The 26,833-nt window shown below is 38.5% G+C and overlaps 2 protein-coding genes across 2 annotated transcripts; both read left to right on the plus strand.

Annotated features, from left to right (window-relative positions):
- Window positions 1-7,607: 7,607 nt before the first annotated feature.
- Window positions 7,608-13,664, plus strand: LOC108435255 (calcyclin binding protein). Its single transcript, XM_017710971.2, has 6 exons — window positions 7,608-7,761; window positions 10,120-10,333; window positions 10,496-10,592; window positions 10,763-10,862; window positions 10,977-11,071; window positions 13,221-13,664. The coding sequence occupies exons 1-6, from the start codon at window positions 7,744-7,746 to the stop codon at window positions 13,375-13,377; spliced, it is 681 nt and encodes a 226-aa protein (XP_017566460.1). The 5' UTR covers window positions 7,608-7,743; the 3' UTR covers window positions 13,378-13,664.
- A 1,511-nt stretch (window positions 13,665-15,175) lies between these two features.
- On the plus strand, window positions 15,176-21,839 carry plk3 (polo-like kinase 3 (Drosophila)). Its single transcript, XM_017710972.2, is given in 16 exon segments — window positions 15,176-15,521; window positions 16,276-16,383; window positions 16,600-16,716; window positions 16,837-16,966; window positions 17,140-17,227; window positions 17,327-17,422; window positions 17,558-17,756; window positions 17,893-18,019; window positions 18,226-18,335; window positions 18,902-19,019; window positions 19,281-19,364; window positions 19,520-19,682; window positions 19,899-20,028; window positions 20,130-20,204; window positions 20,207-20,254; window positions 20,544-21,839. Coding segments are annotated over 16 exon segments (2,004 nt in total). The 5' UTR covers window positions 15,176-15,305; the 3' UTR covers window positions 20,739-21,839.
- Window positions 21,840-26,833: the final 4,994 nt, after the last annotated feature.

Below are 26,833 nucleotides of genomic sequence, written 5' to 3' on the forward strand. Positions count from 1 at the left end.
GACCAACTCACTGGTAAAGCATCTTAACTGGAGGGGCATAAATGGAATGGCCGGGTTTCAAAACTTGCTTCTCAAAGAAGTAATCATAGGTATGTTACTTTCTTCTGATTTTCTGGGTTATTTCTGGCAGTGGAGGTTTAAAGGTGGCTGAGATGCAGCCCTCCCATGATGATACAGTGGCTGTACTGGCATCCGTATCTGTCCCTCTTCTTTGCTATCATTCTATGCAGTGTTAATCCCAGATGTCTACTCTGCTTTACCAACATTTGTATAAGTTAATTAGATTATTTGTATAAGTTAATTAGATAATTGTACAATACAATTGTACATTTTAATTGGATTGTGCCAGTTACAGCAGTTTCGACATGAATGTTCCAAATTTGATAAATTGTTATCTAAACTATATTTGAGATAATATAAAAGTTGGATTTTTTTTAGGTGCTGTAACATGCAACAGGGGAAGATCAAAAGCCACAGTTCAAGAAATTGAGATATGGATAAAGAGATGCTACACATGAGGGAGGAAGGGAGGAAGGTGAGAAAGACAAGAGCTGAGAAAAGCCAGACTAGGAAACCAGCACTCATCTCATGTAAATATTCAAAGCAGACCACCGCTTTGGACATTTTTAGTTGTTCTCCACAAAACTCTTTGGACGTTGGACATGTTTTGCTGACCATTGTAGTTCTCATTTGGAAAACTAGTTCTTGTTTTTATAATGACAGACTGCATGCAAACGATTGATCTTAAAGCAAGCGATTTATGCATGTGCACATGCTAGGGGAATTCCATAAATTTCAATTAATAATTCAAAACATTTAACATTAATTCATTAATTACATTTTCTGAAGCATTAAGTTCTTGACATGTAAACAGTAATTCAGAGTGGTTTGATATGAAATGTTTGATTGCAGTGAAACTTAATAACCATGGGTCACAACACAAATATAGACATTTTATATACTACCCAAAACCACCAGTAAATCTACTTAGTTTTATATGTAACATTGATGATGGTAAAATAGTCATGAATCTGAAAAAGTAAGCTCTCTTTTGTGACAATTTGCCTTAGAATACCCTTCCTTCTTCCATGAACTGATTCAATTAATAAAGTGGTAAATGAATGAAAAATGTTTAACACCAAAAAATTTTTTCAAAAACTACCATGAAACAGTGTCTTTCATCAGGCAGTGTAGTCATAGCCGGTTCACGTAGAAACTTTCTGTGAGGTAGCTTTTAAAGGTGGACATCTGGTTCCCATCACCACAACTGTGAACAATTCTGACTCGGTAAGGTTCTCTAGAAAGGATGCAGGAAATTTTTGGAGTTCCCCTTTAAGTTATTTATGTACTTGATATTGTACTGTGTTGTAATTAGCACTATATTGTTTTGTGTTCATCCTTGGAGACCCTTACGTTTCATTCATATTATTTCTGCAAACTGTTTCATTTTATATGGATGTTTGAATATTTAAACTATTATTAAAATGAAGTGAGATATTTAAATTTTTGTTGTATTGATATATTGATGGAAAACATTATTAAGTAATTATTAAATCATATGAGTAAGTTAATTAATGGGATTGGGAGGGGAATCAGTGAAATTTGGATCTGGGCCACATATGGAACGGTAACAGCCCAATTGTTTTACATGTGGTTGAGTTGTGGCTCATTTCCGGCCCTGCTGGTTTAAAGGTGGCTGAGATGCAGCCCTTTTATGGCTGTAAAACGGTTGAGTTCCGGCAACGGCATCTGGCCCTCATCTGTAGCATCATTCCATGTGGGCCTCAAGAATGTGCCGGACGTGGCCCAGATGCGGGACATATCAAATTTCCTATCTGGGTAATTATATATTATTATATGAACATGTTCTGGACATTTTTGTACCACCAGATTTTCATTCCTCACCTTGTATTCTTCAGATGTTTGGCCCCACCACAGGGTCAGAACAGAAGGCAACCAGTCACCTATCCAGCTTTGGAGGGACACAGAACACATACTAGTGAGGATGCCATTCAAGGAAATTCTCAAATGGTTGCTAACAGAACCCTTTAAATCAGGGGTCAGGAACCAGGTCCAGCAAAGTTTAAGTTCCCTGCTGGAGCACGCTAATTTACCCTGCTAATTAGCAGAGGAGTTGACACAGGCAAGTTTGAGCAGGAAAATCCCCAAACTGTGCACCAATCCAGCTCTCCAGGACCTAAGAGCACGCTTAAACAACAGTACTGGACAGTACCTATGTTTTCATCATTTTATGGTTCTTTATTGCTATAGAAAGTATTTTATAGTTACTGGAATTGTAATGGTAGGTGGATAAAAATTATGGAATGGACTGGGATGGCCCAATGAGATATAGTGAAGAGGGAATTGTAGTTCCTGAGGTTTAGCTACCATGAGAACTCGCAGCAGAAGAAGTGAAATCTTTGCCAAATCCTCATGGTCCCCTTTCTGATGCAGCAGCCACAGATTGCAATACAGTTAACCAAATTAATCAACTACTAGATTGACCAAGTAACGTCTGTATTGAAACTAGCTTGTTTGGTGTGCTGCAATTAGTTACATTTATGAAATTCTACAATTGTCAACCTTTACACATTGCATTGGTAGCATTGTTTATTATTTCAGACAGTGTTCTGCTTTCTATGTACTTTACGTGTACATAGAAAAAAAAACTTGTTACTATTGCTTGTTCCTAAATACACTCACCGGCCACTTTATTAGGTACATTCTGATGCTCGGTTTGCACTTCAGAAAGTTGCCTTGACCACCTCTACATGCCTAAATGCATTGAGTTGCAGCCATGTGATTGGCTGATTAGCTATTTGTGTCTAATAAAGTGGCTGGTGAGTGTATGTTCCTATTCACTTGTATTGGGTTTTCAAATGACGTGCTTGTGACTTCCTGACTACAGAGAAATATGTCAATTATTGTCCATGGTAATTGTTTGCTACAGATGCAGCTAAAGACCATGTTGACAAACTGATATTCTGTTAATATTAGTTTTTGTACCTCAAGTGTAACAGAACACAAAACACACACGTATTGCTGGAAAAAAGAATGCAATTTAACAATAAATTATGTCCTAATAACACATTCCTGGATAAATGTAGTTTTTTGTGTCTTTGAGGTGATGGGTTGATCAAGGGGTAGAGGAAGAGAACACCACCACTGGGGTTTAAAACAGTAAATTTAGCAATACAAAAGGATGAAAAATAACCAAACTGGAGTAATTGATAAATCTTTAAAACCTGTGAAATGTACTGCATTTAAATTAACTGTTAAAGTTTAAACGGTATATAGGCTTAGTTAACTGATCTTTTGTGAATTAAAATCTTATGAACACAAGCATGTGTAAATCATCAAATCAAACCAAATCCATATTCTGTCCTTGAAACAGCAGTTTGGAGGTTCTTACAGAACTCCTCACAAGCACTGTTATGAACAGAGAGCTTGATGGTGTGAGGTCCAGCCCACCCAAAACTGGAACAGTTTCTTCAACTCCTCTGATGTATTTGTCATAAACATGATACTGTGAAATAATAAACTAAGTTCACATTTCAGATCAAAATCATCTGAGAATTATTGTCACAATTAACAGTTAAAATGATTATACCCAGTGTTTTGTGCAACATGGTGTGAACTAATACTGTTTACTAGAATGTGTTTTTATAGCAGGATGAGAAATATGATGGTTGTTAGTGCTTCCCCAACTTCAGTCTTGAAGCCCATAGTTGGTTTTAGCTTTTGTGCACACTAGAGCAGAGAAAATCCAAAATTGCGCAGGCAAGATCGTGATGGAAACTGCATATAAATTGTGGTCTTTTGCAGAGATTTGAAAAAAATGAACAATAAATATTTAGAGATAAATATGTCTCTTTTAAAGTAAGGGTTTCTAGTGTGTAGACTGATAATAGTGTGTCGGCTGACAATAGTGTGTAGCCATTGCTCTTTGTGTAGCTCTCTTTCTTGCAGAAAGAAAATAAAAATTTAAAAACCTTTAGCTTACCTCGCATGCACCATGGGCCGAACCGGAGACCACCCAGCTGTGGATTTTGGTTTCAGTTTATAACCTACAGTACTACCACTGAATAGATATTATTGGGGTGGTGGACCGTTCTCAGCACAGCAGTGACACAAACAAGGTATTGACATTGTAGTGTGCGTGCTGCTTTTAGAAGAGCATCAGACAGCAGTGTTGCAATTCTAGATGTATATGGTGCTATTTACATAGTAGATGTTTATGCAGAGAGAAACAATATTTTATAAGTCAAAGGAGAGGAACACTGACAACACTGTTTTCAAGAACTGAATTGCCTAGGGAGCAAAAGAAAATATAATACATACCTATACTCCAGGGGTGTCTCTCACAAAGCAGGATTCTTTTGCTTGGGTACTTTGCTTGGGCACTCAACACCTCCTCATATTTTACTCAACTGGCTGTTGATCATAAACATCATGCTTTCATATGCACAAGCAGAGTTAATTACAGCCTGGATTAAACCAATTTGTTGGCTGCCTTCATGAAATACATTAGTCACGATTTGACGTGTTAGGTTTTGCGAAGTTGAAACTTAGGATTTGAGCTTGCTTTGTGACACACGCCCTTGGGTCCAATCTATACTGGCTGCTATAAAGGCAAACTCAAATACTGCCTTAGTAACAACATGTAAATGTTTACATTACCTGTTTATGTACAAACGGATAGAATAAAACTAATTCCATCTCCCAGCTTTCTTTCCGAGTATACAATCACCCATATGTCCGGCTGGACACTGAAGGACGACCGACTGCCGAGCCCTCCTGCTACCCACTTCAGACAGCTGCCCACCCTACACTGATGTTCATAGACTCCTAGTTATTCCTAATACCAATATTACTGCTATTAATATTAGTAGTATAATCACTTGTAGGTAGTTTGACCAGAGGAGGATGGGTCCCCCCTGGTGAGCCTGGTTCCTCCCAAGGTTTCTTCCTCAGTTCTGAGGGAGTTTTTCCTTGCCACTATTGCCCCTGGCTTGCCCACTGGGAGGGGTTCCTGTACATTCTTACAGTCCTGTTAAAACTTTGTCTTTTCCGATATTCTGTAAAGCTGCTTTGTGACAACATCCATTGTAAAAAGCGTTATACAAAGAAATTTGATTTGATTTGATTTAATTCTAATTTTAAAAGAATCCCAAATTACAGAAATGACAGAAATCATGGCTTCTAATGGTATTTTCTTTTATCATTAGGAGAGGGACGTATGTCTGAAATTTCTAATTTGTGCCTCAATTGGGTCAGCAGGACCTAGCTTTCGAAAACATTTAAATACTTGTTGCTGGACAACCACAGATCCAATAGATGCCATGACCCAATCCCCACAGATGCTCTTCTAGAGGCAATAGAGAGTGCAAGTATAGACTATACATAGTCCTGAGGATGACTGAAAATGGGCAGGCCCAGCAAAAATCATGCTTTTTGTAGAATGTCAGCATTTCTCTTTCTCTGTCTGGAGGATCTCTTGTGAAATCAATCCTTGTCACTAGTACAGGTTGCTCTTCAGCTCCCGGAAGAAGATTTCTCCAAAACATATAAGCAGCAAGCATCAACTCTGGTTAAAGTTTCCAATCTATGAATATACAAAACTGAAGTGAGAAAAGAAATCTATGTGTAATCAGCAAAACTCCAGTTACTTATAATATTTGATTCTCCAGACTGCCCCTGCCTCTGGTCTCTGAACTAAACTAAATATTTTGTCATTCTGGAACATTCTGGACAACAAAATATTGTATATATAATGACTAAGTTTCTTATGATTTGCATTTGTCTAAATGGTCCTGTATTTCAGTATGGCAAAATAGTAACACTACGCTATGCCATTTACATGCATTGCTTTAGACATATTCTAAAACAGCATTTTAAAAAATCATTAAAGTTCACATTACAGAACAGCTTTAAATGATTGTTTATGGTTAACTATAACAAATCATTACCTGAACACAAAAGAAAAACCATTGTGCATTTGATTTGATTAATTGTTAGTGTGGTTACATTACTCTCCTAAATGATTGGAAATGCCTCTTCAAAGATTACTTTGCAACATCTTCTGAAGCTCAGATTACCAGTTAAATGTGTTCTGGCATTTACCAAAGTCTTTAAATGCTGAGTAATTACAAACTTACCTTATTATGCATTTCATGGAGAAAAAGTCAAAGCCAAAGTAAAGCTTGGATTTACCTTTCTACATGAAATACCAGAATAGGACTAAATAAAATGACAAATGGCTATTTTAAATGTAATTTTATTTTTGTCCGAATTGACTTGTGTTATGTGAAAAATTATTTTTGAAAAATACATTTTGACATGACATTTAAGCAGATGTTTGTAAAAATGGCAAAAGAGGTTTGCATTTATATTTTAGTGCTTAAATTATATCTTTTTTGACCAGATTTCCCTCCCAGATCTGGCCTCTTCGTATTTCCCCCATTATATCAAAAACAGGAATGCAAAATGGCAGGTTGCACTCACTGAGTTAAGGGAGTTAAATGACTAAAAACAAAAAGTTAAAATAGTTTCTAATCATTCACCCAGAACTGTCATTTTATTTTATAAAATAGAAGGATCTTTAACTAAAAAAGAAAAGTAAATTATCCTGCACTTGTCTTTTTTTTTTTTACATCAAAAGGGTTTTGTGCAGCAGGACGCTAGTATTGCTGCTACTGAGTGTTGATTGGTTGGCAAGCAGAGCAGCTCATTGGTTGTTCGCAGTAATATTATAAATGTACATAAAGGCACATTTTTTAAATCCTGAAACTCGAGTTCAAAAGTGTTCAAAATATAACAAAGTTGTTCAAATGTTTTACGCAATTCTGTGTTTAGGAAATGGATGGATAAATTTATATTAAAAATGTTTAAGCATTTATAAACTATGATGCTCAAATGCTCCATCCTAACCCTTCATTTTGGACTCGCTCGGGAACGCCCCCTAGCGTTTGAGACACCCGGAAGACATTACAGAGTGGTAATTCTCTCTACAAGTATCTTTTGTTTAGCTTTAAAGCAAAACGGGAGACGACAAAAAATCACAAGCAGATGGCACCTATGTTGGTTTCCATTTGCTTTTTATTTTGACACCTAAAGCACGCTGAAATCTGAATTGCAAATTGTCACTTTTCTGTTAATTTATACAGTTTGCATTTTCATTTAAATTTTGTCAGATATGCAGCCTATTGCTATGAAGAAGAAATAACAACGTTAACATTGCACTTTGTTTACTTTTTAGTTTTAGACGTTTAGAAGCCAAAGTGAAGCTTTTCTTTTTTCTTTGAGCCATTTAATTTTTAGATATGGCCATGAAATACCAGATGATAACGAATAGTTGCTTTAAATGTATTATTTGTTTATTTATTTATTTATCTATCACAAATTGCTTCTGGGAAAAATTGCATTGCAAAAAATGTAGATATTTCATTAAATTTTCAATTTTGGCAGGATATTTCAAAGTGTTTGAAAAAATAAACAGCAAAATTAGGTTTGCATTTACATTTCATTGTTTTAATAGTATTTTATATACGTCTATAGGAAATACGCAATACGCGGAAGTAGCTGATGTCGGGGGACTGCCGGTGTTAGGGGACATGACGTGAAATCTTTCTAGAAAGTGTTCTGAGCATGCGCGTGTGGCAGTTTAGTTGCACAGTTCAGTTGGTTGGCTGTAAGTATTAACTAGAGAGCAAAAACACTCAAACGTGCGCAACAGACGCAATCATGGACCTTCATGAGCAGGTATGACCGCTCTTACCCATGAACGTTTTGACTTGAGGCAGCATTAGCTAATGTCGGCTAACCGAGTGTTTTAAGTTGAGAGGCGGGTTGGTGAATAACAGTCTGTTGAAATATGGGACGTCAGATATCGTTTTAGCTGGTTGGCTAGCTAGTTAATGTAAAGGTTAAATGAAAGCGAGAGGGGGTTCAGTCCCGAAATGGCATGTGGCAGCAGGAAGTGGCACGTACTGGCATGTGCCATTTAGCGAGTGGCACATGTCACCGATAAATGGTAGCAACTGGTACAGGCCACTAAGCGAGTGGCACATGCCGGTCATGCCGCTCGGTTAGTAGTACTCGCTAGTGGCACATGCCACACAGGAACGGTGCATGCCTCTCAAAACACGCACATGCCAACAGCTCCTGTGAGTAAAGCAGTGACTGGACAGCGGCTACTGCGCTCGGCTAACTAGCAGCACATCATAGCCCCACCATCGGCCATCAGAACCTGGGATGTCATGGAGGAATGTTGACCTAAAGACTTTGTACAGATTGTCTGTCATTTTGTTGGTTGTGCTGTTTGGTGGGCGAAATGAGCCGCTTTAGCCGAAGGCTATGCAACAATAGCAGTAATGCTATCAATATCTTCGCGGCTTTGTGTTGTGGCACATGCCGCTCGGTTAGTGGCACTCGCCAGTGGCACATGCCACACAGAAACGGCGCGTGCCTCTCAAAACAGCTACATACCAACAGCTCCTGTGAGTAAAGCAGTGACTCTTAATTACTGATTTCATTGTGGTGCTGTTCGTGCTAAATCTAAACGATGTATAGACTATAAGCGTATTTATTAAACAGGACAAGAGGAACGCAGGCTTTTGTTTTTGTTTTTATTTTTTTCTCAGAAGTGGTACTAGCCGTTTACTGAGGAGAATCCCACTGCCATGTGCTGTTTCTTTTTTCCATTAGTCTGTATTAAAGCATAGCAATTCATTATACCAAATATTGTTAAGTAAGTGAAACATATGTAAGTAATATGTAAGAAAGTCAAAATAAATTACATAACAAGCTAAATAAAAATATTGTAAAATTATAAAAATATGATCTGATATCTTCTAAGCTGCTTCTCCTTCTGGGAGGAGCTGGAGCCCATCCCATCAGTCAATGGGCGGGCAGGATACACCCTGGACAGGTTACCAGTCCATAGCAGGGCAGACAGACAGACACAGAAGATCCTAGAGGAAACCCACACAGACACAGGGAGAACATGCAAACTCCACACAGAAAGGATTCCGATCGTCCAGCCGGTGAATCAAACCCAGGCCCTCTTAACTAGCACTGCTGACTTTTAAATCATATAAAAAAGTTATGGTGATTATATTTCTCTGAACTAAATTATGAATAACCGATGTCGTAATCAGGGAGACATTTTTTGTTTTAACACATATTAAGTTATGCCCACTTTAGCAGATGTAATGTTGAGAGCTCTTGACTGTATGGATGAAGGCCAAGGGGCAATCAGCCAATTTTTTGTCACATTTTGTGATGACACTGCCAGTGGGCTTTGCCTCAGTAAACGGCTAGTGCCACTCCTGAAAAAATAATAAATAAAAACAAGAACACAAGCGTGCGTTCCTCTTGTCCTGTTTAATACATATGCTAATAAATAGTCTGTATGAAATCAGTAATTCGTATGAGTACATCTGTAACACGAGCTACTTTCGTCAACTCTGTGCCACAACACAAGCCTGCAGAGTCTATATTGAAGATAGCATTACTGCTACTGCTACTGTTATTGATACTGTAAAGCGGCTCATTTCGCCCACCAAACAGCACAACCAACAAAATGACAGACTGTACAAAGTCTTTAGGTCAACATTCCTCCATGACATCCCAGGTTCTGATGGCCGATGGTGGGGCTGTGATGTGCTGCTAGTTAGCCGAGCCCAGTAGCCACTGTCCAGTCACTGCTTTACTCACAGGAGCTGTTGGTATGTGCCTGTTTTGAGAGGCACACGCTGTTTCTGTGTGGCGTATGCCACTGGCGAGTGCCACTAACCGAGCGGCATGTGCCACTCGTTACCAGTTATGGGTGGCATGTGCCACTACCCGAGCGGCACGTGCCAGTACATGCCATTTCCGGACGGAGGAGTTGCCACTTCCTGTTGCCAGATGCCATTTCGGGACCCCTACAGATGAAAGCACTAGAATGAGTGACCTTGTGGTTATTGGACAGGAACTTGTAAATGCTAGTGTTAATTAACCTAACCTAGCTACACTACTTTACCCGAGCACTATTGGTTAAGAGGGATTCGCCAGCAAGAATGTTAGTTAACTAGCTAACCTAAGTGGATTTGTTAATACTGTTCATATTTTGTTCAGATTTCGGGGCTTGAAAACGACTTGAAAGAAGTAACGCGTCTTCTGGGGCTTTGTGAAAGCAAACGTGTGCAGGACGTCCTCTCCCAGGAGCAGAAAAAGATAGAGAAAGAGCTCAGTCAGAAACGGCTACAGACAGAGCAACAGGCAAAGAGGGACTCCGGAGACAAGGGAGACACGACAGTGAAGGGATATACAGTTAAAATAAATAATTATGGTATGTGTGTCCTAAAAATGGATCGCTCATATTTCACGAATAATATAATATACTATTATAGAGGCTTAGAATATAAAATAATACCAGGTTTATAATATAATGTAGGTCTATAATATTATCTCTTTGATTTGTATTGTGGTTTTTTTTTTTTTCGTTTGTTAGGTTGGGACCAGTCAGACAAATTTGTAAAAATCTACATCACACTAAAAGGCGTACATAAAATCACTGCTGAAAATATTGAGGCCATCTTTACAGAGAGGTACAGTCATCTTCAAATATGACAGTTATTGATTTTTTATGGACACAATGTTTTCTGAGAGGAACTTATTACTGCAGTTTTATAAATGAATAATATTTTGCACAGCATCTGTTGAATACATAAGATATAATGTGGTTTTTGCTGTGATTAAACATTTTGTCTTTTCACAGGTCTGTCAATGTCCTTGTTAAAAATTTGGATGGAAAGAACCATCAGATGATGATCAACAACCTCTTGTGCCCCATTGTAGTTGAGGAGAGCAGTAGAAAGGTTTGTCTGTGGGTTTCTGTAGTATGCATTTACACTGAATGTGAAGCAAATTCAGATCTTGAGCTTTAGTGAATGGCATCTTAAGTTTTTTTTTTTTTTTTTTTTTTTAAACAGGTGAAAACAGACATGGTACTTGTAATGTGCAAGAAGAATATGGCAAAGAAGTGGGAATGTTTAACACAGGTGGATAAACAAACTAAAGAAAAAGAGTGAGTATGCTATATGTTCTCCTACATTATGTGATAAATGTTAAGAACATTGACTTAAATATGTGAAATGTTTCATGTCAAGTCAAAGCTAAAAATTAATCCGTAATATCCTCCCTGGATGACTGGCACAGAAAAGCTGCCATCAGCTATATGCATTTGAGTTGATCCAAGTACAGTTTTTGTAGACCCTCAGTACTGGTGACAGTAATGGCAACACTAATTTCCTGACAGTATTAAAAAAACAACAAAAAAAACACATTTTGTAGTCATTGATACATTTCATGCAAACCACAGGAAGACACTAATGTTCCCAAAACATTAACATAACTGAACCTCTAAATGTGTTGGGTGATGTGATCTCATACATTAAATACCACATCTATTTTTTTTTGTTTTGATAGGTGGACATGTGTTTGTGTTCGTTGTAGAAACATGACTGTTAAACTGTGCTGGTTGAATATGCTTGGTACAGATATCAAGTCTGTACATAATGCCACCTAGGTTACCGTGTGTGTTTTAAATCACTTTCTGACCACAGCGTCAGGTTTCAGTCAGACATAAATATTACCATGTCTCAGCTCTTGTATATCACGCAAAACTGGCCAGTTTCTGTTGTTTCACTGTTGTATTTTTTTGGTTGGTGTTATCACTATTATGTTAAAGCTATGTGTGTCAAGTAACCCTTGTTACTTGGAAGTATAAAAAAAAATAGTAAAGATTTTTTTAATTTAATGTTTATTTGAAAGTTAGATATAGAACTGAAACAGTTCAGGAATAAGTAAGGTAATCACAGAAAGAGGCTGAAAATTGCCTAATCAAAGAGATCCATCACTGTCTCTCATTCTGTCCATTGTAAAATTGCCATTTTTGTCAGAGATGTGTTTTATTGTAATTGTATTTATACTAAAATAATTGATGCTTTCAGGTGGCTTGAATGCAACCAGCAGGTGGCATTAGTTCACACTTTCCTCCCCATCATAACAAATATGACTACATGTTTTACTACATGTTTTCTACAATGTTTTCTGAGGGAGATTGCTGATTTAACACTCATACTTATAAGAGAAATAAATTAATAATAATAATAAATTGCATTTATATAGCGCCTTTCACAAACCCAAGGTCGCTTCACATAGCAAGACAAAAAAAAAACTATGCAGAGGAGGAGGAAGAAAAATGTGCATTGAACAATTAAACAGAAAAGTCTAAGTCAGATTTAAAAGAAGAAAGAGAAGAGCAGTCCCTGAGGGATTGAGGAAGAGAATTCCAGAGTTTGGGGTGATATAAAACCATGCTTTATTATCTGAAAGGCATACATAATCCTAGATTATTACTTTGAGATTTGATCCACATATGAGTGAGTGATAGCTTTACTGATATCCTTGGCATCAACAGTGCTTTTAAAACCTCAGTTAGGAGTGTCTCATGAAGTGAGGGTTCCTGGTAGGGTTTCAACTTCACATTTAAAGTTATCTGGCTAAGCAGTAAATCATGCTTAAAGAAAGAGGCACCTCCTAATAGATCTCAGTTGACCAACGGAAAGCATTGTAAACATATGTTACTGTATTACTGAAAATATTGGTTTTGGCATTGCAGTAGGAAAAAGGTACTCTCTGATGACAATATTTTTTCAGAATAGTTTTCAGAATCATGTTTTTCTGCAGACAAAAAAGCACATTAAAAAAAACAAAAACAGTGATACAATGTGTAGTGTTAAACATTTACAAAATCTTTAAGAAAGAACTGGAGGGGAAAAACATTTGGCAAAAAATAAACAAGATAAAGGCATAACAGCCCGACTGGATGAGCTGTTTGTTCCTATAGACTTTGTGTAGTTCCTACCTACTGGTTGTATAACGTGGTCTGTCTTTTTTGTGATGAATGCTGTTGTTCAGTGTTGTAGAACAGGGTTTCTCAACCTGGGACACTATTCCCTATACAGTTTCTATTCCCAGCCCCAACACACCTGATCCAGTGTACAGAGATCAGATATGATGGATAAGAAAATATGCAGAGCTGGAGTTCAGAACCACCGAATATACCCATGATATGCTTCGAAAAGTGTATTGGGCAATTTGGCATGAAAATACTAACATATGTTGCCTACCCCTTTCCTGTAGTAACATATGAAGGACTATTTTGTCTTCAGCAAACCTAGTTATGATGAGAATGCAGACCCAGGAGAAGGACTGATGAGCATGTTGAAGAAGATCTATTCAGAAGGTGACGACGAAATGAAGCGGACCATCAACAAAGCCTGGGCTGAGTCTCAGGAGAAAAAAGCCAGAGATGATTTTGACTTCTAAGTATTCAATCCCTCCAACAGAGTGAATCGTTGCACTACCATTTTCACACACATGCCATTCCTGTAAATGAATTTTTGTATTTTTTATTTTATAGTGTTTTAATTGCGTCCTGTCCAGCTGAAAGTACTTGATTACAGAACATTAGCATTTAAATTAGTTCTGCTGTTCTGCAGTTGTTATTTCTTGCCCTGTTGAAAACAATTGAAATCTGTTTGGAAAATGTTCATGTTTTCAGGACCGTGTTCAATGAAAATGGAAAATAAAATGCAGCCTTAGGGAAATTGTAATATGCGTGTTCCATGGCACTGATACTACAGCTTTGTCAGCGCTCTAAAAGTGAGTCAGACAACTAACATTACACAAGGTCATACTCCTTGGTTGAAAAATGGTGAATGCAATATTTGACCATTTAAATTACGTCAGTAAGTAGTCGCATTAGACACAAGATGACATGCGTTTAAAGGGGAAAATAGCAGTTAAGCAGAGGTTTAAGCGATGTAGTTAATGAGAAAAGTCCAGTTTTCCTTTAAAACATTTTTATCAAAGAAAATGTAGTTTCTTTCCCCAATTTGTGCTTTCTAAAATAAAGTGTGACAAAATTCCTTCCCATAGGCTTCCATGGGTCACAGAAGGAGACAGCATTTTTTTTCCCAAAAAACAATATATTGTTAATGCAATCTTACAATTAGAAGCTTGCCTTCCCTGGGACTATTTTACTGCTTCGCACATGTTTGAATTTTGGGTAGTGATGGGTTTCTGTTGTGTTCCTGAGGTCTAAGGACACAGGTAAGTTAGTATGGCCAGGCCAGAATATTAAGCTAACAAGTATGTAAATAACGATTTTCAGGTCAAAACAATTAGTGATTACATTAAAACACGAATTTATAATTAATACAGGCTAGCATGTGGCCAGAATACAAGCCATTAGACAAACGATTTTCTAGTTTTAAATTTCAGTGATTACATTAAAATATTCATAATGATTTCAATAACACAAAGGCATGCAATGGCCAGAATATTAGCAGTCGAGCTAAGTAATAATAATAATAAAGTAAGTTACTAAACACAATATTTCGGCGACTTCATTAAAGAACTATCAGCACAATAACATGAAATTGTAATTAGGTCGACCTACTTTTTGCTTACAGACGTACAAACTTACTTGAAACCCAAACTGCATGCAATTCTATATCCTATGGAATGTGTCTTAATTTCTTAAAAACATCTGAAAAAAGGAAAATGTTTTTGAGGAAAAACGTTCTATCTAGCCTAAATAACAGACAAAATCCACCAGGAGGCATCGCAGGCCTTGTCTAGATTAGCACTTCATTATGGCAAATTGTTTCGTTCAAAATTGCATGTACGTGCAATAAAAATTTTACATGAATTGTGTAAATTGATTTCAGTAAAAGTAAGTTGTTGATATAACAAACCTAAGTTAAAGAATAATTTTAAAGATGGGGGAGGGGGGGGGGGGTTCAACACGGTTTGATACCATAACTATGAATATAAAATACTGTCTTGATGATTAATGAAACCAACACACAAAGCAGAAGACTATTTTACAAAGTCACGTCCAAGTATTCTATCAATGGCCGGCTACCGACGCTCTTCAGGCTCCACTGAATACGCCGAACTGTGATTGGATCACTGCGGGATTTCATTCAGGATTTTAGACGCATTTCACTTCGTCACTTGTTTGACGTTTTCCGGACCAATCACCTTTGATCTTTTTCAGCACTGCTCGTCTTATCGAACCGCCTGCTACTATTACGTCACTGGTAGCTTATATACTAGTGGAACTCGTTGTCTGGGCATGTTCCATTAGCGTTGAGTTGAATAAGGAGGTACGCTGGGGAGTTGACGCAGAAAACTGAACCAAAACGGAGCTGACGCGATTTTCCTGGGCGTAGGGACAGATTTAATGAATGGACCCTTCCTGTTTTACCACAGCGCAGCGACGTTCGTGTCGAATAATGAATCCGGAGTTGTTCAAGCCGCCTCCTGACCGCTCCCAGGCATCCAAGCCTCCCAAACCAAGCCGAAGCGCCGCGAGGTGTGAGCAGACGAAAACGGAGCTGGCGCAGGTGGTGGTCGACCCGAAAACTGGAAAGTCATACTCCAAAGGAAAGCTTTTGGGAAAGGTATTTACTTGGTTTTTCTTCGGCCCTAACCATGTCGGTCCCATAATGAGTTATACAATAGTAGTGTTGTAATGTTGGCGTTTTGTCGCTCATGTCAATTTACCTTTTGTCTGTGTTCTTCGGCCAATGATGGACTATCGTGAGCCTTCTCTAGACACTTATTCTTGAATGGTCGATTGTGTGTCTATGGATGGAATTGCAGATCCTTTAATCTAGCAGAGGCAGCAGTTTGGGCGTCTTTTTTCGAGTCTACTTTCTCAATATGTAGCACAGGCGTACAGTGTGTGTGTGTTTTTTTTTTTTTTTTTTTTTTTTTTTTTTTTTGGGAGATGTTCCCCTCCTCTTAACTACGAGTGTAATAACGGCGAAATCGGGTTTGTGCTTTGGAAATCCTTTTTATAGCTCGCAGTTCTTTCGCATCTCAGATGCCATTTAGCTTTTATCTAAAATGCCGTAATGCTGCATTGCTCGTCACAGCTCATCACAGCGGTCATTCCAAGCTTATTTGTCCGTTAATAAGATGCGGATCTTTTATTCTTTCCTATCCTTGATATTGGGGTTTGGAATATGAAAGTGCATCGTCATGATCAAAGCTCTTTAGGTGGGGTTGTGGTGGAGGAAAATCGAAGACGTCATTGCTTTCCTTGTCCATGTGATGGAACATGCATACACATCCGATTGACGCGTACTTGTACATTAAGGCAAGGAGTTATTTTACGCAATGCAATCTGTTGACAAACTGCTTTTGTTTCAGGGTGGGTTTGCACGTTGCTATGAAATGACAGACCTTGCTAACAACAGGATGTATGCTGTGAAGGTTATACCACAAAGCAGAGTATCCAAGCCACATCAGAGAGAGAAGGTAAAATTAGAAGCAACACTGCTGGCTTTATTGTTCATTAGTCATACAGAAAATTCTGTAACGTTGCCCTCATTGACTTTGGTGTATTAACATTACAGATAAAAGTGTACACACAAACACACATTTTCTAAGCCACTTCTCCCTCAGGGTCACAGAGAGATAAAGGTAATTGCCATCATATTTCATTTTTTAAAGTTGCCATGTTTGCGTTCTTAGATAACAAACGAAATTGAGCTTCACAAGACCCTTCAACACAAGCATGTGGTGAAGTTTTCCCATCATTTTGAAGACCAGGACAACATCTATATCTTCCTAGAGCTCTGCAGCAGGAAGGTGAGATGTGTCCTTGTCTAGCATTCACTAACCCGGATGACTTTACCAGTAAGAGCATTTGCTAATACTGATAAAAGAGGTATTGAGCTTGAGCTTGACTGCTTGCTTTTGTTGTCACAGTCCTTGGCACACATTTGGAAAGCGCGGCACACGCTCACGGATCCCGAAGTGCGTTACTACCTCAGGCAAATCATATCTGGCCTCAAATACCTCCACAACAAAGGCATCCTCCATAGAGACCTCAAACTAGGTATTGCATTTTCTGTTGAAATTGAGCTTGGTTTTTGTTTTGCATCATAACATTGTCAAGCTAAGTGGTATAATAATGATGTGCATACTTTTCACTGATTTAATATTGCTCTATTTTGCTTGCACAAGTTTTAGCTGCGGAGCTAAGGTTGACTGCAGAATTGTTTCTTATAGGTAATTTCTTTGTAAATGAGAATATGGATTTGAGATTAGGAGACTTCGGTCTTGCAGCAAAACTGGAGACTGTTGAGCAGAGAAAAAAGTAAGCTGTTTGTCTTCCTCTGTTAAATCAAGCTGTTGAACAATACAGTTGAGTAAACATGCTGAGAGAAATGCTAAGGTAACTGACTTTGCTGTGCAGAACCATCTGTGGAACACCAAACTACCTGGCACCAGAAGTTTTGAACCGTCAAGGTCATGGGACAGAGTCAGATGTTTGGTCATTGGGTTGTGTAATGTAAGTATGTGCCATTTCCTGCTTCATTTAGTTAAATTTTGAAAATTTGTCATTAAATTTTTCTACTTTAAATTTGTGCTACATTGACAAATTTTGATTTAGCCTGACCTCAGTCTATTTCACTGATTTCTTCAGGTACACGCTCCTGTGTGGCAACCCACCATTTGAAACATTAGACTTGAAAGAGACGTACAAGTGTATCAAGGAAGTGAGATACAGTCTCCCACCTTCACTCTCACCAGCAGCACAGAAGCTGATTGCTGCAATCCTGCAGAAAAACCCCAGTGAGCGCCTCACTCTAGACCAGATTTTGGCCCATGAGTACTTCAGCAAGGTTAGTAGACTGCTGCAGTACTTACTGTAATAACTAAGGAAATCTTTTGTATGGCACTTGCTTAAGTAATGTATGTCTTTTGGAATGCATAGCATTCCTAATTTTGTCTCTCTTCCTCAAATCCTTCTTTCGCCAGGGCTTCACCCCAGACAAACTTCCCCCCAGCGCCTGTGTGATGGTGCCTGAACTCAACCCGCCCAGCCCTGCCAAGAAATTCTTTACTAAAATGGCCAAGAGCCTGTTTGGAAAAAAGAAATCTAAAGGTGAGTCTCATTGTATTTTTTGCTTTTTGCAGCTGAGAAGTGGAAGAATTCTCTTGGTATCTGTGAAAGTTTTTTTTATATGTATGTATGTATGTATGTATGTATGTATGTATGTGTGTGTGTGTGTGTGTGTGTGTGTGTGTGTGTATGTATGTATATATATATATATATATATATCTCACACCTGCTGTATTGTTCACTTACAGTAGAGAAGAACCCTAGTGAAGAGAAGGAGGACATCTCCAAGCTTGTATCCGGCATGGTGAAGCATTCCATCAGCCGACAGATCAGTTACAAGACAGTGGGTGTGAATGAGGTATACATGACAAGGCTCTAAGTGTTTATCTCCCAGAGCTTGTGCTGGAACATCTTTTATGTAGACTGATCCTGCACTGTCCTGACCACAATGCCTTTAAATGTCTGCCTGCGAGCTGCTTCAAGACTTTGGGTTGCCTTTAAGGGATTTGTGATGCCTGGCCTGGCCTAGGAGCCTTTGCTATTGTTGCTGGCTTGGCAGCACTGTTCTGTGGCCTGCTGTATATAAATAAGAGTGCAAAAGGACAGGCATTGTGAATAGTTGTCTCAGATTAGCACCGAACTAAGGAAAGCCAAATTTAAGGCTTACAAGCTGCAGCAAAGCTTTTCCTTTAAACTTTCAAACACAAAACTAATAGCATACACCACATATTTTCACATCCATTTGACTGAAGGGAGATTACTTTGAACTGAATTGCTTGAATTGAATGAATACCAGAGCTGTGAAAAGGATTACTTGTTCAGACAGTTTTAAAACTGTACATGGAAACTCATTGAGTTAACAGTGCAGTATTGTATTTTGAGAGCTCATTCTTTGGCCTTATTTTTGCCTTTTCTCCCTCTCAGGCTCACTCTCCTGTGGTTCAGCTGGCCGGCTCAGGGCGTCTAGATACGCCAGCTGAGGAAGAGTCCAGGAAATCAGCATCCCACTCTTTCAAAGGCACCGTGGCCAGCAGCACTGAGGGTAAACGAGCACATGGATAAATTTTCTTGGTGTAGTAGTTAAAATTGGATCAGTATGTGTACATGCTCAGTCCAAGGCTTTTAAAGTGCTATTGTTATAAAAATGTTTCACTCAAAAATATTGGCCTACATGAAGAACTCAAAGTACCACTGCAGTTTTGCCCCAAATTTTATCCTATGCATCTTCAGTTACAGTAAAGCTTTACCTAATGATTAGTTTCTGTTCGCTGTCATTTAATTAATGATTCCTGTTTCTGCACAGCGTGTGAAGACATCATGACCCCAGCAGCTGTGGCTGAGGCTGCCATGAAGGTTCTGAATAGTTGCTTATCAGCCATGCCAACAGGTTTGTTCTCACACACTGCTCATGCTGAAGTGCTTGACAGAAGCCTTTAAGAATGTGAAGAATTAGGTGGAATTAAATAATAAATTAGGAACTGGTTAAGAATAAATAAATTGGTGGAAATGTAATGTTTTTGAATAATACTTATTGTTCTTCAGCATTGAGAAACCCTCCATGTCTCACAAAACCCAAACCTTTTATCTGGGTGACCAAGTGGGTGGACTACTCCAACAAATATGGATTTGGCTATCAACTCTCCAATCAGAATGTCGGTGTCCTCTTCAATGAAGGCACTCACTTAAGTCTGTGTGACCAACGCAGGTAAGGCCTTTTGTCTATTAATTTGTGCCAACTGAATCATTTATAAGTCTTAAAGGTTGGATTGAGCTATGATTGATCTACTTAGGGACTTAAGGGTTCTTTCTGAGCTTGTGGAAATTATTAGGTCAGACTGACCAGACTCCATATCAGCTTAACTTGGTTCTAATGTGTTTTTTTTTTTTTTTTTTTTTTTTTTTTTTTATCCATTATTTGCAGGACAGTTCATTACTGTTTGACCAACAATAAACACTTTACTTTCCAAGTTGACTCGCTACCAGAACAGCTCCAGAGCCAAAAACACATAGTGGAGCTCATGGCTAACTACATGGAGCAGAATCTCATGGAGGTAAAAAGCAATAAGAAATGCAGGTTTCAGTAGATGTCATGATTTCTCCGGGACAAAAGAACTTCCACAGTAAATTAAACTGAGTTTGTGTCTCTCTCCAGGGTGGAGATCTGAGCTGTGTTGAGCAGCCTCCTCCTACTACCTGCCCTCTTCTGCTGCAGTGGATGAAAAACAGTGGATGAAACTGAATGCTTTAGTCATGCTTTTCAACAATGGTTCTCTACAGGTAAGCCTTCCATTTCTCTTATTCAAGTAAATTCTGTTAGATCAGCATGTAGTCATAAATGTAAAAAATCTCACATGGAGGCAGGAACATCAATCTTGTCTCAGTTTTCTAACAGTGGAGGATAATGTGTTCTTGTGCTGGTTTCCTGGGCATGGGCTAAACTAAGTCTTGGCTTAAATTTTGTTACCAGTGGTGATTTTTATTAATTTAGTCCATGCTTAAACATAAAATGGCTGCTTATCAAGTAGATGAAACTTTTCCATGTCTCATGGCTCTTTCCTCCTCGCAGGTGAACTTCTATACCGACCACACAAAGGTGATTTTGTGTAAGTCGTCAGACTCATACCTGCTGACATACATCAGTCGGGAGCGTGTGTCTTACTCATATCCTCTGAGCATACTCCGTGAATGTGGCTGCTCTTCAGAGCTGCAACACCGGCTTCACTACGTGGTGCAACTCCTGCAGCACTATGCCAGTGCATGACCAAGCTTGGGCTTCACGTGGTCACCACTTGCTGCTTTTTAAAAAAAAAAGAAAAAAAAAAAAAGAAGTGAAACCAGATCAGGGGAAGCTTCCACCTCACCATGAAGTTGTCCTGTATCCTGGCCTCCATGGATTATGGTGCACTGTTTTGGATTTTCATTTTTCCTTTAAGACTTGAACCTGCACCAACACTACCAGCTTGACTTCACCATGCACCAATGCACACAATGAAGCGCTAAGCCAGTTCCTTTCAGCTGGACTTGTGTGACGAGCATAAAAGAGGGGCATCACAAAGGTGCTAGGTGGCCCTCTGCTCCAACTGATCCCAAAGTTGTGACAAGGAGTTTGACTTTTTATGCTTTAATCACTAGCCCCCCCCCTTCTTTTAAAGGAAAAAAAGACCTTTTTAATTTCACTAAGTGGTACATGTCTGACAAGAAGAGCTGTAGATTCCAAGAATTTTTTTTCTTCTTTGTTTTAAAGCTGGCAGAGTGGCTGAAGTCTGCAGCTATAGCTCACAGTGAGGCATGACAGGGAGAGTAAAGTGCCTTTCTGAGGGATGTTGTTCTGGGTTGTGCAATAACAGCCCCTCTGAGCCTCAAGCCCAAATAACAAATTGGGGATCAGAAGGGGCTTGTGCAGAAGAGTCTTTTCTGCTACTGGTGTTGCAAGTGACCGAGTGGTGGGTGCGGGGAGCACTACAAACACACACCTTGCATAAGCTTTTGCCTGATAAACGGTATTATACTTCTGTAATATCTCTATCAGTAAGAAGAAGAAAAATGTGTATTTCATTTGTGCCTCCAACTCTGTTTACCTTGTGCCCCCCTCCATGCAAAGTTGTCTTTGACGGTGAACCTTACTGCAGAGTATTAATGAAATGAGTATTTATCCCCTCATTGTGAAAAGCCATTATTTTTTCAGACTTTTTTTTTTTTTTTTTTTTTTTTTTTGGTGGCACATATATTTATTTATTTTTTATTTATGTTTATTTTTTTTATTTATTAATCTAAGAGAATGGTATCAACACTGGTTAATGTTCATTATGATCACTTTTTTATGAATTGAGATTAGGGGGGAAATAAAGTTTCTTCAAAAGCATGTTCGGTAGTCTTCTTTTTTTTTTTTTTTTTTTTTTAATTTTAATTTTGTCCGGAAGGCTTTCAGTAATGTATTTATTGCGTTGATGAAAGAAGATGGGGAGCTTAAATAATTACTCATAATAAATTACCAAATTTCATCTGCTTTTATCAATGTGTAGTCACTAAGTGCCTGTGATGTTTGTCCCTGATACTGTATGGATTAAGCCTTTCCCTAGAGTGTTCCACTGAATGATAATTTGGACAAATTTTTATTTACCTTTATTATGGCCCCTGCTTACAGTACATACTATCTATGATTACTCCAGTGAAAAGCAAGTGATTTTGAGCTGCAATGTAGATGCTGTCTATGTACTCTTAAAATGGCATTTACCCTCTCGTTCTGGCTTTTTAAACATTCTTCTTATCCAGTCCCACCACTTTCCACTGCACACTCTATTCCATTCATGAAGTGTGGAAAGGGTCATAGAGCCATAGCATATCACTTATGCTTAACTAACAAACTTGCTGAGTGTGAAATACTTCTGTGATGTTTTTTTGTTTGCAAAAATATTTCTGAGTGATCAGCTACCAGCTTAGTTGGAGGGTGGTGGTTTGGGACAAACAAAACAGACCATGGCATAAAAGCATAGAAATAAAAAGAACAGACTTAAAGTGATTTTATAATTTGAGGTAATTAAAATCTTTGTTTTATGGAACGCTCTATGGAGTGCAGTACAAACTGCAGTGCAGCTGGTATGAAACAATTACAGTGATTAAAAGGATGAAAAGATGTTTGGTTTATACATGTAGTTGTCTGTTGTTCTGCAGTTGTTCCACATTTTTTTTTTTGTTTAGAAACCTCTAGTTCAAACAATAACGTGCTAATTACTGAACATTTATGTGCACATTTGCATAATACTTATTCAAACTCATTACTAATTATACACAATAGATTCCATATGTATTAGCAATAGTTGATAGTTAGTGGTTTTGAAAGACCGCTGTGGCATAGTCCTCTGTTTCAGTGTAGAGCAGGCTGCAGCTGGACCTGCTGCACATGCTGCCCCACCACCACCTGAGAGACCAGTTTGTACTGGGGCAGGTTAACATCCTTCAGCTTAAAGTGCAGCAGTACAGCCAGTGTCCAGCTCAGCTGGCCGCAGTTGGCAGAACTGTAAGATGCTCTAGTCATAAGCCCAACCAGTGTGGCCTGCAGGATTTGTTGTGTACTACTGCTGCTAAAGTGCCCCTTCAGTTCCGGTGCAGTCTTGCACGTGTTTTGCAGATGGGTCTCCTGGATGGGCTTGTGTAGCTGTGGACCTACGAAGCTAATCCTGCTTCCCTGCAGCCAGAGGTACTGTGCTATTCTGCCAGCAGAAACCCGAGTTCAGCTTGGGATCCACGAATGGCTGCCCGATACATACAAATAGTCATATTATAGGTCTGTGTGACACCAAGTACATAATGGCCCTTTTTTTTTTTTCTTTTCAAAATGGTTTGCATTTAGTCACTGTCATAACAAAACCACACATCTCCAGAATGGTAACTTTATAAGACAAGGTAATGTATGATCCATGTATGTTAATGTGGTAAAATTATAGACATTTATATTCATCATCACAAAATATGAAGGGCAGCTAGCATTTTCAAATGGAATTAAAAAAAAAGAAAACTTATGACAGTAACAACTTGTTTGGCCAATTGAATGCCTTTGTTTGCACAAACATCCACAGAATGATTATCAGGGAGTGGCAATTTGTCAGGATTCTCACAAAAATGAAAAAAAAAACTTATTATAAGTGGTTTGACAGCCTATTTGTATAATGCAGCCCTCTCTGGCATCAGTGCTACAGAGGCCAATAGGGTAGTAATGGTTAGCAAATGACATATTGGGGCAGTCGTGGACTGGAAACTGGGAACTGGCCCTGTGACTGGAAGGTCAACGGTTCAATCCCCAGTGCCAACAGCACATGACTGAGGTGTCCTTGAGCAAGACACCTAACCCCCAGGTGCCGAGGATAGGGCTGCCCACTGCTCTGGGCAAGTGTGCTCACTGCCCCCTAGTGTGTGTGTGTGTGTGGTGTTTCACTTCATGGATGTGTTAAATGGTGGAATTTCCCTGTTTGTGGGATTAAAAAAGTATCACTTATTGTGCAGCCTACTTTAGAGTGACTCTCTGGTCTCCAGATGTGACTGGTGCCTGGAACTATGATGAGTAAAGACTTGGCAGAGGCAGAGGCTAGGTGGCCATGAGCAAGCTGCCTAAATTAGGAATTTATGGATTTAATTAAAAAAATATTGTAAGAAAGCAAAGCCCCTCTTGTACAATTTGACTTTACCTGCTACATGGCCAATGCGATGAACTGGTGACCTGTCCAGGGTGTATCCTGCCTTCTACTCAATGACAGCTGTGATAGGTTCCAGCACCCCCGCGACTCCAAAAGATAAGCGGATTAGATGATGTGTGCGTGTGGGTGTGTATGTGCTACGTGGCCAGTGATGCACAGCCACATCTGTGTTCAGCCAAATTCAGTTCAGTTTTATTTATATCGAGTTTTTTACAGTAGATGTTGTCATAAAATCATCTCTAGAGAAATGTGCCCTGACACAGTCAACAGTGGCAGGAAAAACTCCCTGGGGAAATCTGGAGAGGAACCCAGACATGAAAGCGGAGGCCATTATGGTCTGGGTTGCACCAGACAGAGATAATTTACTCTTTTTTTAATGCAATTCTCTCTCCACGTTTGCAGACATGCATGCTGCTGTCCACAGCCAACAACAGAGCAACATCCCAAAACTTTCTACTCTGTATAAACTTTATATAATACACTGGGTTAATGCTTGTGGACCCAGGTAGACCTTGCTGCCAATAACATGAATAGTTTTAGCATGCTTGACTAAAACATAAAGCAATAAATAAATAAGGTAATAAAAATACAGAAAAAAAAACCAAAGCAGGGAGATAACGTGAGAGGGAATAAGCATAAGTGGAACATACTTAAGTAATTATACTTTGTTAATACATTTATTAGTAGTATTATTTTGGAAGATTTGCATTTTAATTCAGTGTTACTGACTAAATATTTGTTCTTTTGCTCACATTTCCCACAGAAAATAAATTCTTTACTACAGCTGCTCTACTGATATGTTGTTGATGTGATGTTGATAATGTGTTGAGTTTATTAATTATCTGCAACAGACCACCCCCCAAAAAAGTGTTATCCAAATCATTTTGCCAGTCTTGTGAAGCAGAATGTATTGTTTATTACTTTATTACTTTTATTAAAATATCCAAACAAATTCATGTCAGTATTAAATAAAATCACTGTCTTAATTGTCTTTGTGACGACCAGTACCACTGATTATTTACGTTTTACTTTGATGTACCTTTTTATATTTAAATGTGCGATCAAGTACATCTTTGCCTCCTTACTGTGAGTTGATTACGATTTGGACACAATGCACATGCTTTTAAGTACACTTTTTCTGTACTTTTTCCACAAGTGGATATAAGAAATCCAAGCATGAAAATTGAACCAACCAAATCCAATATGAATAGCTCAGTTCTAACAGGCTCAGACAACAACACAGATAAAAGCAGTTGAAAGATCATTGTGTGTCTTTTTTTTTCAAGCAGTAAACGTCACTGGTGAGTAATTTTGCATCATTATAAGGTGGGTTGTTCCTAATGCCCAGAAAGCAACGTGTTCCCGGCTCTGATATTTTGCTTTGTAGTTGTAGACCACAATACAGTCACTCATATTCCTGTCTCCACTTCCACTAACTCCTGCACCATGTTATCTTAATCAGTGAATTTGTGATTTCATTGATGAAGTGTAGTCTCATTGACTACAATGCCACTGAGCATTAGCTAGCATTTACAATGGCTTTTAGCTAGCGTAGTACTGCATTCATCCACAAGGCGAGGGCAGTGCAATAGATAGCTAGATCTCATGGGGTCATGTATAAAGACATTAGGCATCACAATTGGCTATATTTCTCTTCTTCACCTCATCTGTTAACATAGAAGTAGCTAGAAACTCTTTAAACGCTAGGTTTTCAGATAAAGCCTTTTCCACTGGCCATGCTTTTGGTCTCGCCCTGATGGTATAATTGACCAGTTGGGAAGACCATGAAATAATATATTGCATAATCACATTATGCATAAATATACAGCTCTACAAATACATTTTAATTTAAATAAAGCTTCTCATAAAGCATCTAAAATTTTGTCAATGTCAATATTGATATGCCAAATGCCAAATTATCACAAAAACAATACCAAATTAAACTTTCGTTTTGAGCTCAACATTGCATGTATGAGTTTGAAATGTTAATGGAAACACAAATACTTAACCACTATACATATTACATTTTCATTTTAATTAGCATACTGATATACTTTCATTAATACAATAAGCAACACCAATGACCAGTGAATGACCTTAGCTGCAAATGTCTATAACAGAATATTATGGTCATGTCAGTGAGGATATTTCTTCAAACTCTTCACTCTCACTGCTGCAAGTTCCCAGGCACCAATGAGCCACTATCAGAGCTTTCTGATGGCAGAGTTTTAACTTGCACTTGTAGATGGAGCAACGATCTGTGTTTACTGACAATGGTTTTCTGAAGTGTTCCTGAGCCCATGTGGTAATATCCGTTACAGAATGATGTCGGGTTTTAATGCAGTGCCCCCTGTGGGATCGAAGGTCATGGGCATTCAATGTTGGTTTTCTGCCTTGTCACTTACTTGCAGAAATTTCTCCAGATTCTCTGAATCTTTTGATGATTTTATGGACTGTAGATGATGAAATCCCTAAATTCCTTGCAATTGCACGTTGAGAAACGTTGTTCTTAAACTGTTGGACTATTTGCTCATGCAGTTGTTCACAAAGTGCTTGTGAATGACTGAGCCTTTCAGGGATGTTCCATTTATAAGCCTTTTGATCAAACTTGTGTGGTATTATTATGGGTAATCCCACTTCTTACTAAGATGGGCTATTTGGCATC

Source organism: Pygocentrus nattereri, chromosome 2 (assembly GCF_015220715.1).
Source record: "Pygocentrus nattereri isolate fPygNat1 chromosome 2, fPygNat1.pri, whole genome shotgun sequence".
NCBI lineage: Eukaryota > Metazoa > Chordata > Actinopteri > Characiformes > Serrasalmidae > Pygocentrus > Pygocentrus nattereri.

Excerpts from the sequence above, each read along its gene's own strand:
- LOC108435255 (XM_017710971.2), top strand. Across the intron at positions 10,334-10,495 it reads AGTTAAAATAAATAATTATG|GTTGGGACCAGTCAGACAAA; the intron begins GTATGTGTGTCC and ends TTCGTTTGTTAG. Across the intron at positions 11,072-13,220 it reads AAACAAACTAAAGAAAAAGA|CAAACCTAGTTATGATGAGA; the intron begins GTGAGTATGCTA and ends TTTTGTCTTCAG.